General features: G+C 40.0%; 1 protein-coding gene across 4 annotated transcripts in view; it reads right to left on the bottom strand.

The window, feature by feature from the left end:
- Window positions 1-19690, bottom strand: part of JARID2 (jumonji and AT-rich interaction domain containing 2) — a 321993-nt gene that overhangs the window by 108774 nt on the left and 193529 nt on the right. For 2 of the 4 annotated variants that reach the window (XM_066268345.1, XM_066268347.1), the window contains one exon: window positions 9927-10068. The exons of the other annotated variants lie outside the window; for them this stretch is intronic. In XM_066268345.1, coding sequence (XP_066124442.1) covers window positions 9927-10068 — 142 coding nt within the window. The remainder of the gene's footprint in view (window positions 1-9926; window positions 10069-19690) is intronic. 4 annotated transcript variants of the gene reach the window in all.

Consider the following 19690-nt stretch of genomic DNA (forward strand, 5'->3'; position numbering starts at 1 on the left):
TATGATCTGAGAAGCCACAGGGGATGTGCACTGCATGAAGGTTCTCAGCTGAGGGAGTGGGTGGGGTTGTGATCCTGCCATGTTCAGCTCACCAAGTCAGGCAGCTAGCCCAAAGAGCGTGCTCTTCTGAGACTGTCTGCGGTACATAAAAGAATAAGACCTACATTTGATTCCCCTGATGGATAGTGACATGGTATAATTGAAAAGTCCAGCCTTATAGATAAGAAGACTTGGAGTCAAATCCTGACTTTGCTATTTATAAGAAATGACTCATTCATTAGTAAGGTGTATGGAACATTTGCTGATTCAGCTATAAAACAAGGATGATAAAACCTTCTAAATGTTTAATGAAAATTAAGGTAAAGTTTATTAACACAATATGTTATATTACCAGGAGGCAGTTCTTCCTTTAGAGACAGGTTCTAGACTTCAATCTCAGAGCCTGAAGGGTCTATAACGGTCATATACCCTCTTGTGCAGTGAAATTTTTCTATTCCTAAGTCACTGCTTCCTTATTTTGAAATTCTCTATTTCGTTGCATTAGGGCTTACTTAATGCAAATCAGCTTTCTCTTTTAATGACTGAAAAACTAAGTAAAAAGGTTATGACTATGGCTACACAATGCCAGCATGGCATAGTAGTAGTCCCTCCTTATCTGCAGGGGACATGTTCAGTGGACACCTGAGTAACCCATAGCACTGAATCCTGTATATACTATGTTTGTTCCTATATACCAACTCTTTCACTTAAGGAAATAATATACTTCACAGCTTCTCTCTGGCATATTCAAATCGGCAGCATCACTACTCTTACACTTTGGCCATTATTAAGTAAAACGGTCCCTGAACACAGCACGGCAATACCACTACAGCCAGTCTGATAACTAAGAGAGCTAAGAAATGACTAACAAGTGGGCAGCAACAGAGCATGACTATGAGGAACAGAGTGATGAATCACATCCCAGGCAGGACAAAGCAAGATAGCACAAGGTTCCATCACACTCCTCAGAATGGCACACAATTGAAAACCTATGAATTGTTTCTGGAATTCTCACTTAATGGATAGAACACTGATGACCACAAGTAACTGAAACCATATACAAGGTGGGGACTACTATAGTTAAATTTCCTGGGAGTGTGCTTTGCTCTCCCTCATTCAGCATTCCAAGAACAGATAGAAACTTTTGTTTCTAGCTAAGAGAGAGTAATATACAGACGATTTACTTCCTGCCTGAAAGAACCAAAAATCCACACCAGACAATTGACAGCACATAATAAAGCACTGTAAGCCCAAGAAATGGGAGCCCAACGAGGGCTGCGCTTACTGCCTTGAGAACTCCCAGGGCATGGCACAAGGAAGGGGAGGTTCAAGCAGTCTAGAGAAACCCTAGTTGAGGAGAAGGAGTTGAGAGATTGAGGAGGCCAAGGTATTGAACAGAATCTGTCAGGCAGAGTACCAGAGAGGGGAGAGTCATATGGAAGACTCTGGAATCTACCAAGGGTCCTCAAGTCCTTGGCTAAATTTGAGTGAGTGTATGTGTGTGAGAAAAGTATTAAGGGAGAGTATGGCAAGAAAGGGTTAGTAGAGGGAACAGTGCCCAAATCCCACACAGGGCCGAAACAGTGCCTGTAGCTACTGGCCAAAATGGTAAAAACATCAGGAGTCATAGGGCACCGAGTAAAGTAAAAACTCATCTGAGTTTTACCGGAGTATTTGGAAAAACTTAATCCTGTACCATACACTGTTCTGGCCCCATCTAACAAACCTGGAAGCCAAAACCCAAAAGGATTAAACTGTATCCTAGTAACTTAATCACACCCTAAAGCAGTGATTTTCAACATGTGTGCTGCAAGAATTTTAAAAACACTTATTTATTCAGGGACACTGACCTCTTTTCTCTTAGATTGTCAAATAAAAAATGACAACAGCTAAGACAAGAAGAGCCATCCCCTGTGAACGATCAAAATTATAACAATTTTTTTGCCAAATCAGTAAAATACTATTTTTTTGGTGTGCCAAAGAATTTTAGTAATTAGTTTATGTGTGCCATAAGATAAAAAGAGGTGAAAATCCTGCCCTAGAGCAATGCTCAAGGACAAGTAGAAAAATACACACATACACAACACCCAACCAAGAAAACTACAATGCCAAGCATCCAGTAAAACTATCAGACAAGCAAAACAGCAACAACAACAAAAGACCATGCTGAATAGGAACATCAATCTAAACTGAGCTATAAATGACACAAATGACAGAATGGGTAGACAAACATATTAAAACTAAAACATCTATTCTAATTGTATTCTATATGTTCAAGAAAGAAGGACAAGCCAAAACATACTAGGAGAGACGATGAGGATATTATAAAAATCAAATCTAGCTTACAAGATAGAAACAATAATTTCTGACATTAAAAAGTACATTTCCATGCCTGACCTGTGGTGGCGCAGTGGATAAAGCGTCGACCTGGAAATGCTGAGGTCGCTGGTTCGAAACCCTAGGCTTGCCTGGTCAAGGCACATATGGGAGTTGATGCTTCCTGCTCCTCCCCCCTCCTCTCTCTCCGTCTCTCTCTCCCTCTCTGTCTCTCTTTCTCCCTCTCTCTCTCCTCTCTAAAAATGAATTAAAAAAATTAAAAAAAAAAAAAGTACATTTCCACAGATAAGGGATAGAAACTACTTAAAATGAAACACAGGGAAAAAAGATTGAAATAAAAAAAACCGTGTCAGTGAGCTATGGGACAACTGCAGGGAGCCAAATAGACGTGCAAATGAAATCCCTAAAGAGAGAGAGAGGAACACACAAAAAATATTTGCATAAGTATTGACTCCAAAGCTTCCAAAACTAATTAAATATAAAGAAGAAACACAATGAATTCCAAACACAAGAAACATAAAGAAAACTATACCAAGGGACAGTGCATAATAAAAGAAAAACTCAAGAAATAGACTGGAGAAAATGACACATCTGGAGAGTTAAGAATGACAACTATCGTCCTGGCCAGACAGGTTAGCTAGAGCGTCATCCCAAAGCACTGAGGTTGCTCGTTGGATCCCCAGTTGGGGTACATACAGGAACAGACTGATGTTTCTGTCTTTGTCTCTCTCCTTCCTCTCTAAAATCAGTAAAATTTAAAAAAGAAAAAGAAAAAATAATAAAAAAGAAAAGAATGACAACTCTCCAGTTTGAGAGACTTCCTGTCAAAAGTAACACAAACCTATCTTTATACCACAGTGTTCATGTGGGGGTTGGGGTGGGGGTGGGGGCTAGCATTCTATACCCAGCAAAAGATCTTTTAAAAATGAAGATGAGCCAGACTAAGTGGTGGCTCAGTGGATAGAGCATCGACCTGAGATGCTGAGGACCCAGGTTGGAAACCCAAGGTCACTGATTTAAGCATGGGATCATAGACATGGCCCCATGGTCACTGGCTTGAGCCCAAGGTTGCTGGCAAGGGGTCATTGGCTCAGCTGGAGCCCTCCAGTCAAGGCACATAGAAAAAGCAATCAATGAACAACTAAAGTGCCACAACTACGAGTTGATGCTTCTCATCACTCTCCTGTCTGTCTATCCCTCTAGCATAAAATTAATAATAAAAATAAATATGAAGATGAATTTCACCTGACCAAGCGGTGGCGCAATGGCTAGAGCATCAGACTGGGATGTGGAGGACCCAGGTTCGAGACCCTGAGGTCGCCAGTTTGAGCACGGGCTCATCTGGTTTGAGCAAAGCTCACCAACTTGAACCCAAGGTCGCTGGCTTGAGCAAGGGGTTACTAAGGCTACTGAAGGCCCACGGTCAAGGGACATATGAGAAAGCAATCAATGAACAACTAAGGTGTTGCAACAAAAAACTGATGATTGATGCTTCTCATCTCTCTCCGTTCCTGTCTGTCCCTATCTATCCCTCTCTCTGACTCTCTGTCTCAAAAAAAAAAAAAAAAAAAAAAAAGGGAAGATGAATTTCTTACAACTACATGTAATTCTACAACTCTCTTAAAATTAAAAGATTTTGTTTAAATGAAGTTGAGAAAGATCTTTAAAGACCTCTACCAACATACAAATTTGAAAGATTCATCCAACCCCAGCAGGCCTATACAGTATTAGAAATGTTAAAGTCCTTCAGGGAAAAGCAAAAGGAAAATAATCCCAGAAAGACATTTACAACTATAAAAAGGAAAGAACAGCACCAGAAATGCAACTCTTTAGATACATTTAAAAAAGCAGGTAGGCTGGACACATCTACCTTTACTTTATATTTAACTCCAGAATTCTTTTCTGTGGTTATTAAAAGTGGCACATAATATTCCATTCCTCAATTTTGCCCCTTCCCTTGTTTCTTTAAGGAAAGAATATGTTTTGGTCACGATAACTCTAGAATTTAAAATCATAACAGCACTAAATCCTACTTGTTAAAATACAGTTCAACATTGTAACAACAAAATAATCTGCAAAAGCCTGGTAAGTGAAGGCATCAAAACCTAAATTAAAAGTTATGGGGAATATATCTAAGCTATGGGTTGCTTGTTTTGCTTTGGAATTTTGGCAGTAACAACAAGTGCATTTAACATTAAACTATACTGTACTAACAATGCATTCTGTTAAAAAAATGTAAAAAATTATTTAACTGCACTAAATCACGGCATTGCCACCCTTAAAACAATTCACATTCTAAATCCAAACTACTGGTACAGGACTATCTATCTTTGAACTCAGTAATACTTATACTATCAAAGTCCTAACTAAAATACAGCAGCTCTTTGTTTAGAGGAAGAAAACCAGTTACGTCCCTGCAGAGGCACAGCCTACACATTTTGCTCTCTTGGAGTGTTGTTTTGAAACGTGTGTTGGGGATCTCAGTATTAAGTACAGGCATAGCGGGGGCTTCCCCCAAGGTGAAGCAATGACTAATCTGTGACTAGCCAAGATGGAAGCTGCTTGCAGACACCTTGTCTTTAAAAACTTCAACCTCATCTTATTTCTGCCTGCTCCATATAAGCAAGTACCTGCTCACATAATGCTTTCAAAGGGAATTCACGCAACACAACTACAAAGATCCTTCCTGCGACTCAGTGACTTCAAGAGGGACACGCACCCACACTTTTCCATCTGCCCACAGATGGCGGAGGACAGTAGTACCACGGAGGAAAGACTGAAATCACAATTTGTATAAAATCAAAATCCCTGTGACCCATGTTTGAAAAGTCTCCACTGAATGTGCCTATTCACATGTAGAATTCATGTGCCATACTGATGATAGCTCAGAATACTAGCACACAGCACTCACTAAACACTTGAGTGCTCTTCATGAATTAACTTGCTCAGCACACAAAATCACCAGAAGGTGGTTACTTTGTCACAGACATTGTACAGGTGAGAAAACTAAGGCCCAGTGATGTTTCAGAACCTTCCCAAGAACACACAACAAGCAGATGGTTGAGACACATATCTAGCTGCAGCCTATACTCTTAACAACTGTATCACATACCAGGTCCCCATAATGTGTCCCTAAGAACCACCACTGTCTTTACACTTTTCCTATCTATTTCCTCCACCTACTCAAAAATAAAATAAAATACACAGTTAATTTTGCTATGAGTAGCCAATTCAAGTGACCCCTTTGTGGATGATGTATTCTGAATCTTCCATTAACTTACACGTAAAAATACATTTACTATCACCAACTTCTTTATACAACACCTTCCTTTGCATCAGCAAACAGATAACCTCTACGCCCATAACAAGCATTCCATTCCAGGTTTCTCAGCCAGTCCACATCTGACACACAAGTATCTGTCCACTCTGATTTCTGAAAATACTCAAGATACTTCTTGCAAGAATTATAAATTTTACAACAATTAAGTATAATTGGATGGATAATATTAAAGTGGAGAAGAAGGTAGGAGCTAGGAAGGGCCACCATCAAATTCAGAAGAGGTCTATTAAAGGCTAAAGTCTTTAGTTTCCATTCTAAACAGTAAAAACTACATTAATGTGTCCTGGCCAGGTAGCTCAGTTGGTCAGAGCATCATCCCAATATGCCAAGATTTAGGGTTCAATTCCCAATTAGGATACATGCAGGAATCAACAACTGAATGCATAAATAAGTGAAACAGCAAATTGATGTTTCTCTAAGATCAATAAATAACTTTTTAAAATTAAAACTACATTAATTTATAATTTAAAAAATTATTTTAAGCACCTACCACAATGACCAAAAGAAAAGGAAAACCAACACCTAGGAACTCTTACCACACCAACTCCTTCAACTCGTGAAAGGCTGGCAGCCCTGTCCATCAAAAGAGCAAAGAGTGTCTAGAGAGAGGACAGCTTTTCCTTTTACGAAGAGTGATTTTAGATTATGACCTTTCATGGCTAAGTAAAATGATACCTTTTTCTTCTTTTTCTTTTTTTCTTTTTTGTATTTTTCTGAAGCTGGAAACGGGGAGAGACAGTCAGACTCCCGCATGCGCCCAACCGAGATCCACCCGGCACGCCCACCAGGGGCGAAGCTCTGCCCCTCTGGGGCTTCGCTCTGCCGCGACCAGAGCCACTCTAGTGCCTGGGGCAGAGGCCAAGGAGCCATCCCCAGAGCCCGGGCCATCTTTGCTCCAATGGAGCCTTGGCTGCGGGAGGGGAAGAGAGAGAGAGGAAGGAGGGGGGGCGGGGGTGGAGAAGCAAATGGGCGCTTCTCCTATGTGCCCTGGCCGGGAATCGAACCCGGGTCCCCTGCATGCCAGGCCAATGCTCTACCGCTGAGCCAACCAGCCAGGGCAAAATGATACCTTTTATTTTTACCTAAGTAAAGAAAAATAAATCCTGTAAACTGTGGATTCTACTGCATTCTGTGTGCCAAAAAGCTCACCAAGTTCGCTTAAAGCCAATGGCATCAAGTACTTAAGGTAAAACATAGCTTAGGGGTTTCCTGTTGAAAAATAACACTTCATAAACACATGGGATGTTCTAACTGAAACCTTGAAAAAATATTTTACAAGCATCATCAGAAATTGGAATAATGCCTGATCTGTGGTGGTGCAGTGGATAAAGTGTTGACCGGGAATGCTGAGATTGCCAGTTCAAAACCCAGGCCTGCCTGGTCAAGGCACATATAGGAGTTGATGCTTCCTGCTCTTCTGCCCCTTCTTTTTCTCCCCCTCTTTCTCTCCCCTCTCTAAAATGAGTAAACAAAGTCTTTTAAAAATCCTTATAAAATAAAGAAAAGAAACTGGAATTACTTCAATTTGTAGGTTGGGAACTCAGGGCAAGGTTGAACTAAGACTGGCACAATCTACACCTCAGACTTCCATTTTTCTTAGGAAAGTCAAACACATAAATTCCTTTCCTTCCTCCTCCCCATCAAGACAAAAGGCATATTAACTGATGGTCCTAAAAACACGTACCTAGAAATAATAATTAACTGTACAAGAAGAGTTAGCAGTTCATATTTCAAAAATGGAAAGACTGCTTTTTTCCAAAGCAAATGTATAAATTAGGACCCTGGGTTTTTGCAATTGCATGTATAATTATCAAATGACAACAGAGAATGCAAATATTCAATTATAAAACATGTTCTTCCTCTGTATATGAGACTTAGGGAATTTTAGACACAAAGTTAAAAGTAGCATCCTGTCAACAATCCACCCAACACTTGAAGTAACATTTTGAAACAACCACTTTAAATAGTTACTCTAGATTTGATTTGTCACCAGCAGAGATAGTACACTCAGTCAACTTACTAGAAAAGATACAATGTACATAAGATGAAAGAAAGTGGAGCACTCCAGACTGAACAGTACACTAACAAAGCCCCAATCACTCCCCTTCCAATTCACACATTTTGCCTTAGAACACAGGGTCCATACCAAATTATTTATACTAAATATTCATATTAACTACCAATGAGGGATGAAACAAATGACCACCAGAGTATTAAATTACTATTACTCTATACTTATTAGGTACCCTGCAACACTGCGAAATGCATGCCCTAACTATACTACCTGTTTGTAAATTATACAGCCTTCTGCCTGGAGCACAGGCTACCACAGACTAGCCCTAAATCTAGCCTGACCAGTCAACCCTTAATTTACAGTATGTCCCTGATGGATTTCACTAGTAGACTATGATCACAACCAAATAAAAGGCTGCTGAATCTTTAGGTAAGGAAATCAAGAAGTTTAGCATATTAGCAGATTAGCAATGATGAAAAAGCCTTAAATTCACCCTGAACAAAGTTCCTCTTTTTCCACTAGCCTGGAGACCTAAAGCTAAATGCTTTGCACACAGCTAGTTGCCACACAACACAGGTAAAACCATGGAAAGAGGAAGCCAGCAGCAGCACTGTCAGTTGAGAAAGGCTCTAGGAGCCAGGACAAAGGGCCCCTCCAACAGAATGATGCCTACTGATCTTCACCATCACACTCCCATGCTGCCTGGATCTTATCAGAGCAGAGGGTGATGGAACGCTACATAGCACAGCTAAACCAGGTATTGTCACTGCCAACATATTCATAAAATTTTACTCCCCAAACAGAGATGAAAGATGGATGACCACCCACCCATGTTTGGAAGCATGGGTAGTTTTACACATTCCAACATATTCACTGATGTGGTTAACACATTCTGAGCTTGCTCTCTTGTGGTGATACAGTCCTCAAATTGAGGCAGAGATCTGAAACATAATAGACTTGCGACAAAGACACTCACCTATGTGTCCTTAAAAAGAATAGCATACAAAGCCCAGTACACTGGTAGAGATATTTCTTATATTTGCTTGCTAATATGCTAACAACAAATCTAATGTTATCCAAGATACCATGCTGATGATTAAGAGAAAATGAAGATGGAAGTTCATACAAACTCTGTATCATGGGGCTTTTTAAATAAAGACACTGAATGATGGAGAAACAGAAACTAAGACTTAGAGTGATGCACCTCAATTTTCAGATCCAAAGTACAGTTCTGTCAAGGATTTCAAATATCTACACATGGTTAATCTTGTCTTTTCCTCTTAATTTTCCACCACACTCAGTTCTCCATTAGATATAAACATCTAGATAGTTTCCAAAATAACTATAATTCTGTAGAAAGAGTAAACAAAGAAGACCAGACCAGGGGATTTTTTTTCCCTTTCCCCAACCTTTTAAACTAACAGATTCTAAGAAAACGTCATTAATCTAGTCATCCAGGAAAACATCAAGTATGAGAATGGAAAAGGAATGAAACAAAATATAAGTTCGAGGGAAATAACATATGAGATATGAAATAAAGCAGATAACTAACAATGAGTTCTTAAAACACCCAACTAAAAGCATTATTATATAACGTCACTGCCACTGCCTGACCATGAAACCTCAAACTCTTAACTACCACATCAAACTTCCTTATCAGACTATTTAAAGTTTATTAAAGAAGGTCACTTAAAAAAAAAAAGGAACTGCTGATAAATTTTTAAGAACTAATTCCAAAACTACTAACCTGGTTAAACACCAAGTGGGTTTTGCTTTCCTAGTGAGGGGGGAAGTTTTGTTTTTTCGGTTTTGTTGTTTTGTTTTGTTTTCAGAAACACCACATTTAATTCTTTAAATTCTTAGAAACAATTCTCTTCAGGAATAACAAACACTACTGATAAAAAGTCAATTAAAATGAACAGTTAAGACAAGAATTACAAGTTAGTGACTCTTTGGACAATTTTTATGGCAGCAGAACAAAACATACCATTTTGGGGTGTTTATATTTAATGATAAGTAACTGGACAATATTTAGAAATCAGGACATTTGATATAAAACTTCAGAACTCTGACTCCTCTATGAAAAATCAGGAGACTAGGTGAATGGGCCCAAATTTGTTCCCATAGGGTAAAAACTGGCACCTAGTTTGCAGTCCCTGTTTTAAGGCACCATTACTTTCAGCCTTGGGTACTAACCTTTTCCTCGTCGGCCCTTCTTCAAAATCTGAAGAACTAACATCGTTGCTAGTAGAGGACACTTGGGATGCATCATCCTTCTCATTCTCTGACTGTTCTGATGCTGGTCCTAATCCCTTAGACTGGCCATTACCAAGGAGCCCTACAGGTGAGAAAAGGGGACAAACACTTAAATACATGACATCAGGAAGCAGCACTTTACCATAGTTAACCCTACACATCCGCTGGCTAATGATTTAAAGGTACATATCCCCTTTAAATGGGGGAAAAGATCACACCTCACCTACTTTAAACCTTTTATAGGAGTGATTGCCTAACAAAGAAACCATTTCAATGGTAAGAAATTCAAGTACAAAATTTTAATCATGATAATATACTGTAGGGTTCTTTTTAAAGTACATAAACATCTTTTAAGGCTGGGGGTAGAAAGGAAGAAAGGCATCTCAAGTATTACCAATTCAAACTAATTATCCTTCAAGAGCTAAATATTTACTCTAGAAATAATGAAGTCCTTTTTGGAATTGCCTTCATGAACCAGTACCTGCCACACAAGGAAAAGCATCATTACTTTATAGCCATATCTTATATGTTAACTAGAAGTTGTACTACCCAACTTTCTCTTAATAGCAATCATTTATACTAGACATTGTTTGCCTTAGATTGTCTCAAAGGAAAAAGACTGTCTGTGACTGCATACATGGCACCATGCTGCAAAGGAAATCTTGGAGGCCCAGGACATGTAACCACATTAGAAAAGGGCCCAAGGGAAGGGTTATGCCATGTGATATGGAAGTATTTTAACAAGCAGTATGGTCACACTATGGGTGACAGATGAATAAAAACCTAGTAAGTCTTCAAAGCACTCATGTCCTTTTATCTAGGGTTCTGGACGCAACTTAGTCCTAACCAATGGGAAAGCTTGTACCAACACAGGTGTCCACACCAACTGGCGCCAGATTTCCCTGCCTAGTCAATCAGCTTCAGGGCGATCAACAGGAATGCTAGCACAATGCCTGCATTTTTCACAGCCATGATATTTAGCTTTTAAACTAAGCCAAATGTGCAGAGGTAACCCCTTGATTTTTGTTCTTCCAACCCTTCCACCAAATTTATAAGCACTTAATTCCCTATATTAAATCCCTTATTGGTTGAAAGAGTGGTTCTTATTAGTTAACTGAACACTGTAGACTACAGTGGCCTATACAATTGGTAAAATTTTCTGAAAGGACAGAGTACATTGCATCAAAACCCTGGGACTTGACCTGTTTATGCATGCATTTCCTGTCATCTATTTTTACATCATTTCAGAGTATTTGTAATAACATTAGGTTGGAAATCTAATACAGCACAGTAAATAGAATCCTATGGTTGTCACTGAGACATGTGGTTTTGGGAGTCATGACTACAATATGGAAATTAAAATATATACAACTTCACAAAGAAAAAGAAAGTGTAGGGAGTTTGCACTGTCGAGCAAAAAGGAGACATAATTATATGGAAATCTATAGGTCTAAGACTAGAACTGAGGCCGAGATCCCAAAGCTTTGGCCTGTGCTAACTATTACAGTGGCCACTATTGAGCATTTGCAACGTGGCTAGTGTGGATAAGAAAATAATTTTTTATTTTCATTTAATTTTAATTAGCTTAAAACAATGTAACTAACATTTCATTAATAAATTTATATTAGTTCTTGAAATATTTTGGATATACTAAGTCAAATATATTAAAATTAATTTCCTTTTTATAGATTTTTTTAAAGAAAGATTGCATTAAAGGAGCCACCACCCCCCCTTTTTAATTTTATATTTGTTTGAGGGAGAGCAAGAGAAAGTGAGAGGCAGCAGGCCGGGGGGAGGGTGAGGGGAGCATCAACTCATAGTTGTTTCTCTTCTGTGCCTTAATTGGGCAAGCCTGGGGTTTCAAACCAGCAACCTCAGCATTTCAAGCTGATGCTTTATCCCCTGCACCACCACACGTCGGGCATTTTTAGATTTTTAATGCAGCTCTAGAAGAATAAAACTACATATGTGGGTTGAAATTCTCTATCAACACTAAATTAGAGCACTTCAAGAATGTCACATTGGTGGTGGTGGTGGTGGTGGTTGTGGTGATGGTAGTGGGGTGGGGGTATGCCAGCCCACCCAAACAGCCCACCAAACAGTAGGAAAATACAGATAATACTGAATTGCATTAGGAAACTGGCACAGGGACATACTGTAAGCCATATTTATAAAAAGAGGTAAAGATGGATGGATTATCACATTTGAAAAAAGTGAAAAATTGTGGTTATGGAACAATAGGTAAAATTACTAAGGAAAAAAGCAGATATGCATCGCATCTTAAATACATGTACTCTTGGTTGAACTCCAATTTTTCAACAGCACATAATTACATAAAGGAGAATAAAGCAGGAAAGATGGGAGAAAATATAAATTCATTTACTCATTTTCTTAACACCTCCCATTATGCCAGGGACACAGTCATATCAAACAAAATCTAAATTCCAGTGAGATTTAAATCTATATGAGGCTATATAGATCAACAAGCACACATGGATGGACCAGTTAGAAGTATGTGCAAAGAAAAAACTATGCACTTTTATAGGGCAAGGAAAAGTGATGGGGAGGTTCATATGAATCAATGGAGCCAACAAGCTTGGAATACCAGCAAAAGAAGAGCAAAGTTGGAATTTGCAATATGCCTAAAAACAAAATACAAAAACCAGTGAGGTGATGAAGGAGAAGTAAGTATATTTGTTTTGAAAGTATATTTGGATCAAGAAGGAAATAAGAAAGGACCAGACATTGCTACATGAAGGCGGGAAAGAATGCTGCTATATCCTTCGGTACATAACAAGATCTTTTTTTCTTTCTTTCTTTTTTTTTTACAGTGACAGAGAGAGGAATCGATAGGGACAGACAGACAGGAACAGAGAGAGATGAGAAGCATCAATCATCAGTTTTTCATTGCGACACCTTAGTTTTTCATTGATTGCTTTCTCATATGTGCCTTGATTGTGGGGCTATAGCAGACCACGTAACCCCTTGCTCAAGCCAGCGACCTTGGGTCTAGGCTGGTGAGCTCTGCTCAAACCAGATGAGCCCACGCTCAAGCTGGCGACCTCAGGGTCTCGAACCTGGGTCTTCCACATCCCAGTTCGACGCTCTATCTACTGCCCCACCACCCAGTCGGGCCATAACAAGATCTTAAATACAATATTTGCTGAGTAAGCAGCGAGTGAGTCGGTGGGTAAGTGAGTGATTTAGCAAAGAAAAGTGAAGCTATTCAATGACAGCTATACACTTGTCCTTCTAACAAGAGTGTCTCAGTACACTGTAAACAGCAGTAGTGATTCTCACATTTGAGCATGAATGAGAATTACCTGGAGGGCTTGTTCAAACACAGTCCTCTCCTTGGCCTCAACCTCAGTCTATCCCATCCTAACAAATTCCCACATGGTGCTGACGCTACTTTGGTCTGGGAATCACCTTCTAAGAACCAATATTGTAGGAAAAACAAGGTTCAAACCAGTTAGAGATCTAGCTGCCCTAAAAACACTATAAAGTTCTAGGCAACTATGCCTGACCTATGGCGGCGCAGTGGAAAAAGCGTCGACCTGGAATGCTGAGGTCACTGGTTCAAAACCCTGAACTTGCCTGGCCAAGGCGCATATGGGAGTTGATGCTTCCTGCTCTCCCCCCCTTTCTCTTTCCTCTCTCTCTCCTTTCTCTAAAATAAAAAATAACAAAAAAAATTTAAAAAAAAAAGGCTCTAGGCAACTGTGACTGAAATCTCAGAAAACCAATTATGAATGCACAAACTATCATCATGCAACTCACAGGGCATCACCTGTCCCAAAGTTCTGGGTGGGCATTCTTCTACCCTTTGTCACTAATTTGTGAAGTGAGAGAAGGCTGCTTACAAAACTTATCACAGAGTTGTAATAAGAGTTAGCTAATAACAAATACAGACTTTTAAAAAGTAACATGCTAGGTGAGGAGCCACTGAGCCACTTCACCCGCAGGTGTTGTAAAGTACCAAAAGCTACAGAATTAATATTAATATTTTGGGAGGCTTGAGAAACATTTTGTTGATTTGGGTTAAGATGTGCAGAGAAATTGTGAGAATAGTCTCTGTACTGTGTGATTGGCATAGTCAGGATGGCCCTTGGCATTGTGTTGCAAATGCAGAGGGGAGGAAAACATGGATCCCCAGACACTCCACCACACCTGTGGGGAAAGGGGTGAATGGCTAGCCAGGTACAGGGAGAGAAAAGCCAAAATAAACCTTTTCTCATAGCAATGAGCCATTTGCGGGAATTTGTCCCTACCGAAACTACCTCTCCTATGTAAATGCGTGTGTGACTCTGGACAGAGAGATAGCAGATGAACACTAGATAATATAGGAATGCCTTTTAATATGTAAAGAGACATCTTTCTACCATTGTGTTGGCTTGTAAATTGTTTTCCCCAAAAGGATGTATGGCTTGCAAATTGAACGTGGTCCTATCATGTTAAAGGACATATGACTATAACCAATAGTGGTAAGGGGCTCCTAATTGCAATTTTTGCTTCTGTACTTCCCACTTACAAAACTATAAAAACTAAGTAGAACAAAGGGCCGGCGCACGCTTTCCTTCATAATTCTGTCAGAGTAGCCGCCGCTTGGCCAAACTAGACAATAAAGCTTTGATGTATAATCGACGGACCTTGTTCCTGTCTTCAATGTTATGGGTCCCTCCGAATTACGCTTAACACTAGGGAAAAGTGTTCATATATAAGAGGCATGAATGTTAATAAGGCACATAACATCTCATCCTTCCAAAAAATCAATTGTCCAAGCACAAATGCAAGAAAGATGGATGAGGAAAATTTAGATGAAAAATACGGAATTTTAATGCTCTGTATATGAGCTCAGTGTGAGGCAAACGGAAGAGGCTGCTAAGAAATACAAAGGCAAGACTGAGCTACATTCAAAGAAATAGACGCAGTGGGGTCCACTGTCCAGACTTCAGAGTTCCAAAATTCCCCCATTCCAAGGATTAACAATAATTGATTGTCTCACCTAGAAGAGACACGGCCTGCTGACTGACTTCCAGATTAGGAAAATGGAGTCCACACATAGGAAATTAACAGCCTGTTATGCAAATGAAGGACATCAGCTCTCCCCCCCCCCCCCCCCATAGGGGCTAGACCAACTTGTTCCGCATATGGTCAACTTTTCCAATTTCAGGACTCACATCCTGTGCATGTCAGCACAAAAAAAATTTACATTTATTTTTAGTTAGTCTACATGGATGGCATGGTTGGGTAAATCTGAGTTTTTCTTTACAACCCACACCAACACTCCCTTTTCACATTTCCAGTATACTAGCTACCCTCTTTCATTTTGAACATTTTCATCCAAATTGCACTGCCTGCCCAACCCAGAAGAGCCAGGTCAGCAAGATGGACTATGATGCCACAGGGCAAACAACCATTATTATAACATTATGTGAGCTAATGGGTGCTGCTTTTTCTTTCCCTAACAAAGCCTAACCAACAGTTTTTAAAATTATTATTGTTAATCCATGAGAAATAATGAAAAAGCGTCCTCTCCTTCAGATACAACTGATTTTATTTTTCGAAACCCCTCCCCCAACCTACACAAACCATTGTTGGTGAGAGGAGGTTAAACAGAGAAAATTCAATGGCCCAAAGAGTCAGTCTCCCACATTAGCATTTGTGTTCCTCTATTAATATTCAGTAGGCTGAATTTAAATTAAACCATGTCTATTGTCTTCCACAAAAGCAATAAATATGAGCTGAAAATTCCAAATCACTGTAGTGAAGGCAGCCTGGGGACTGCCCGCAGTCTCAGCCCGCGTCACCATCGGCTGACAGGAGGAGCCCCTCACAAGCCCGAACCCTCATCCGCCACAGCTGCAGTGCCCACTCTCACAAGCGGAGGACCCCAAAGAAATCAGGTACAACACAACCCTGTCACCAAATTCGGGAGCTTTCCACCCTATCTCCCAAATTAGCCCCAAATGAGAAGGTTTAAGGTCATACACAAAAATCAGCTTCTTCCTAAGCCTGGACCAGCAGCAGCAAAGATGAATAAGAAACCCTGCTCTTGGAGGCTGGATGTGCAGGGTCCCCCTCTTGCCTTAATGGGAAAGGGGCTGGGAAAGTTGAAACATAAATGAGGCCAACGATTCCTTTAGCTGAAGGAATGTCAGTTCAGCAACCACTGAGAGCTACAGATTTCAGAAGACAAACGCAAACAGAGAAGGTAATTCTTTACTAATATCCAAAAAAAGGACTGGAATGTATATACAGCCCTTATAATTCTATTGATGTTTCATACACAAAGAAGTTTCACTAGTCCTCTCATTAGCTATACATACATGACAATACAAGACTGAAGGAAAGTCTAATGCCTCAATTTCACAATGGCAGTGCTTAAAGTAGGGTTAAAGGGAAAAGAGAAACAAGGAGACTTGGAAGCTGTTCCGGAGCTTCCAAAATATCTGGAGCATACCAGACATATTACCATATTAGGGCGAGGCGACATATTTGGCTTTGTTGTAGAAGGGATGCACAAAAGGTAATTCTGTACTACAGAGCCAATGCCCGTCTGTCACCCTGCCACTGTGAGACAGGTATCACATTACATATTAAACAGTCAAGCATCCAAAGACAGCTTTCATTTTCAACAGCTGTGTGTGTGTGTGTGTGTGTGTGTGTGTGTGTGTGTGTGTGTATGTTGGGGATGGGGGTGGCTATAACACTGAGTTGAGAGAAAAATTACAAAAGCAGCCCCTTGGTTGAGGTAGAACCCTCTCTGACGTATTAGAATGCATAGCTTGCTGCCGTAACTAGTGAAAGAGAAAGGCTATCAAATTTTGAGAGAAAAAATTGGATTGATTTTTGCATTTGGATGCCAGGGAAAACCTGTCTCAGTCCAGCTCTGCAGGTTGAACAGAAATACGGAGTTTAAACCCAACTGCATACATTTCAGTCAGCAGCTAAGCTTCTCAATCTATCCTAGAGTTGCAGGGAAGGGGGTGGGCAGCACACAGATATCAGCGAAGCCAAGCCCAGACTGGCCCACTGACATCCTCTCTATAGCAAAACAGTGAGAAAGGTCGAGAACAAATGGCAATTGTGACGCATGATGTCAATGCCACACTCATGGTCAGCGAAGCGCAAATGAAAGAGGTTTAATACCTCAGCTTATGGAAAATAATTATCCCTTTCCCTCAGGGGAATGGCCCCTGAGCAGACCAGGGCTCCCCTTTGTCTACTCTCAAATCAGCTATAGAGATTTCTCATTCTAGCCAAGAAAATACAGTCCAAAAATGTCAAGGATCAAAGAGTCCCAACATACAGGGGCAACATGAGTTTTTGTTAGTTTAACACCCAAAAGGTAGGTAGGTAGGTAGGTAGGTCGGTGGAAAGGTAGGTAGATGATGGATGGATAGATAGATAGATAGATAGATAGACAGACAGACAGACAGACTGATGGATGGAATCAATCCCATTGGAGCCCTTCACAGTCACCAGACTTTCATTTCTGACAAAACCTTCTTGGGGACTCTAAACCTCCTTCACATGCTCAATTTTTTGAAGAAAGAAAAGTATTATATGAAAACCTGACACGGAGATTAACAACATGGAAAAGTTGGGCCACTGGGTAAGCAAGAAAAGCATCTGATCCTTCCCCCTTTTTTCCTATTTCAGAATCAAGCAAATGGCTCAGCTTGAGAGAGCCAAGCAGGTAATGAGACAGACAGAGCCCTTGAGCCCACAGGCATCTATATCCTCACCTTTGGGCACAAAGGAACAAGCCCAACATACATGTCACATTTACACACAGGAAGGGTGATCAGATCACTGCTATTAGGAAAACTGCCCTAAACTAGCTGTCTAAATCTCAAATGAATGAAGAACATCAGAAGACAAAAAAAGAACTATCCTTAGCAAGTCCTTACCAGAAGTAACAAGAGGAGAGAAAACACTCATCATGGAGACAACCAAAAAGCCACTACAGAACTTGATTCCATACAAAAAGCACTCAGTGGAAAGGATCTATGCTCTCTAGAAAAGATTTCAGGGCAGCTCAGAAACTCCTGAGACTCTGATGATCAAATCAGTGAGCAAAATATAGCATGAATTTGGGCACAGCTCCCTTACTTCTTTGGGGGAAGGGCTCTTCTGTCCTCTACTCTCTCTCTTTCTCCCTTTTCATTCATTCCTCAGCTTTAAAATTATTTTTAATAATCAAGAGAGGTAAAAATCTTGAATGGTAATTATTAAAATATAAACATCCATATATGCTCTACAATGAGAGGTACTTTTACATTCAATCATCCTCTAAACCAGGCCAGAACTCCTCTAGACCCACACCCATTCCAATACCATATTAATTTTACACTGGCAAACCAGTCAAACGCAGGAATCCTTGTGAGTCCTCTAGAACATACAACTCAAGTTTTCATCGGTAAGTAAAAGGGTTCCACTGTGCAGATGGTCCAGTATTGAACACTCCAGAGGTCAAAGACTGCCTTGAACATTCAAAAGAAAAGTGACTGAAGACAATGTTGGGCTAGTGGCAAATCAGCTACAGAACAATGGCATCACTGCAGAGCATGGTAGAGGAAAAGGTAGAGGGCCTGTTCCAAGAAATTCTTTTAGATAAATAATGAGACCGGTATGTTCAAAGTTTTATGTTCAGATAAATTGCATGCCAAAATCTGATTTTACAAATCATGGAACTAGTCCTTTCCAAAAGAAGAGATTTCCATATACAAAGCATGCTCTCAGATCGCTAGTGATGTTATCAGAGAGCTAGTGCTAGTCTACCTTTAAGTAATTACAGTGTGTGTGTGTGTGTGTGTGTGTGTGTGTGTGTAATCTTTAAAGCGTCACATCATCCTTACCTTTACCCACACAAATGTAAGTTACTCAAGAAAACAGGCTCTCCAATATTATTAGCAAGTCTCTACAAAGTTAAGCAAAGCAAGGTTTAACACAAACTAACAAATCCCATCAGGTCACTACTTTGTATACTCGTCTGTGATGATAAACGGGCACAACTCAAAATACCTTGCATCCAGACTGACATCATAATTCATCGATAAGTAAATAGCCACACCCTTACCCCAAGACTTCTCTCACGGCCTTTATTCCCTAAGACAATAACAACAGACCTGCATAAAAGTTCTAAATTGTTTGGTCTATATATAGCATGACTGACTGGGAGGAGCAGATGTTTCCATGTACCTTCATTATCTTACATACAGACCAATCACATGCACAGCTACTTTTCAGAGGAATATAAGAAATGATTAAGTGGGCTATTCAAAGTGTAAAAAAATAAAATAAATAAAATAAAATGCTGACAGCAAACAAGTTCAGAGAGGCCTCCTGCCTCCCAGAGCGCCATTCTTTCCCATTCTGAAATCAAGTGGAAGCAGAGCAGCAAGCACAGCTCCAAACATGCAGCCACAGAATCTGCAAAGATTAGAGGCAGCTAAAATTAACGGCTCCTAAAATTCAGTTGTGGTTTTGTCTAGTAATACAAACATGGATTAATGCACAAAATATGGAAGAAGACTAAAGAGAATTGGAAGTTCAAGGCTTTAAGGTCTAACCTAGAATCACTTGGTATCTATCTACTTGCCTCAGTTTCCCCATCTTTCAAGAAAAGACAGGAGGTAGAGAAAGAAAGTCTGAAGGGAAATACAAGCATCATGCTGTTTAGAAAGGAAACCAAAGCT

This window comes from Saccopteryx bilineata, chromosome 3 (assembly GCF_036850765.1).
Source record: "Saccopteryx bilineata isolate mSacBil1 chromosome 3, mSacBil1_pri_phased_curated, whole genome shotgun sequence".
NCBI lineage: Eukaryota > Metazoa > Chordata > Mammalia > Chiroptera > Emballonuridae > Saccopteryx > Saccopteryx bilineata.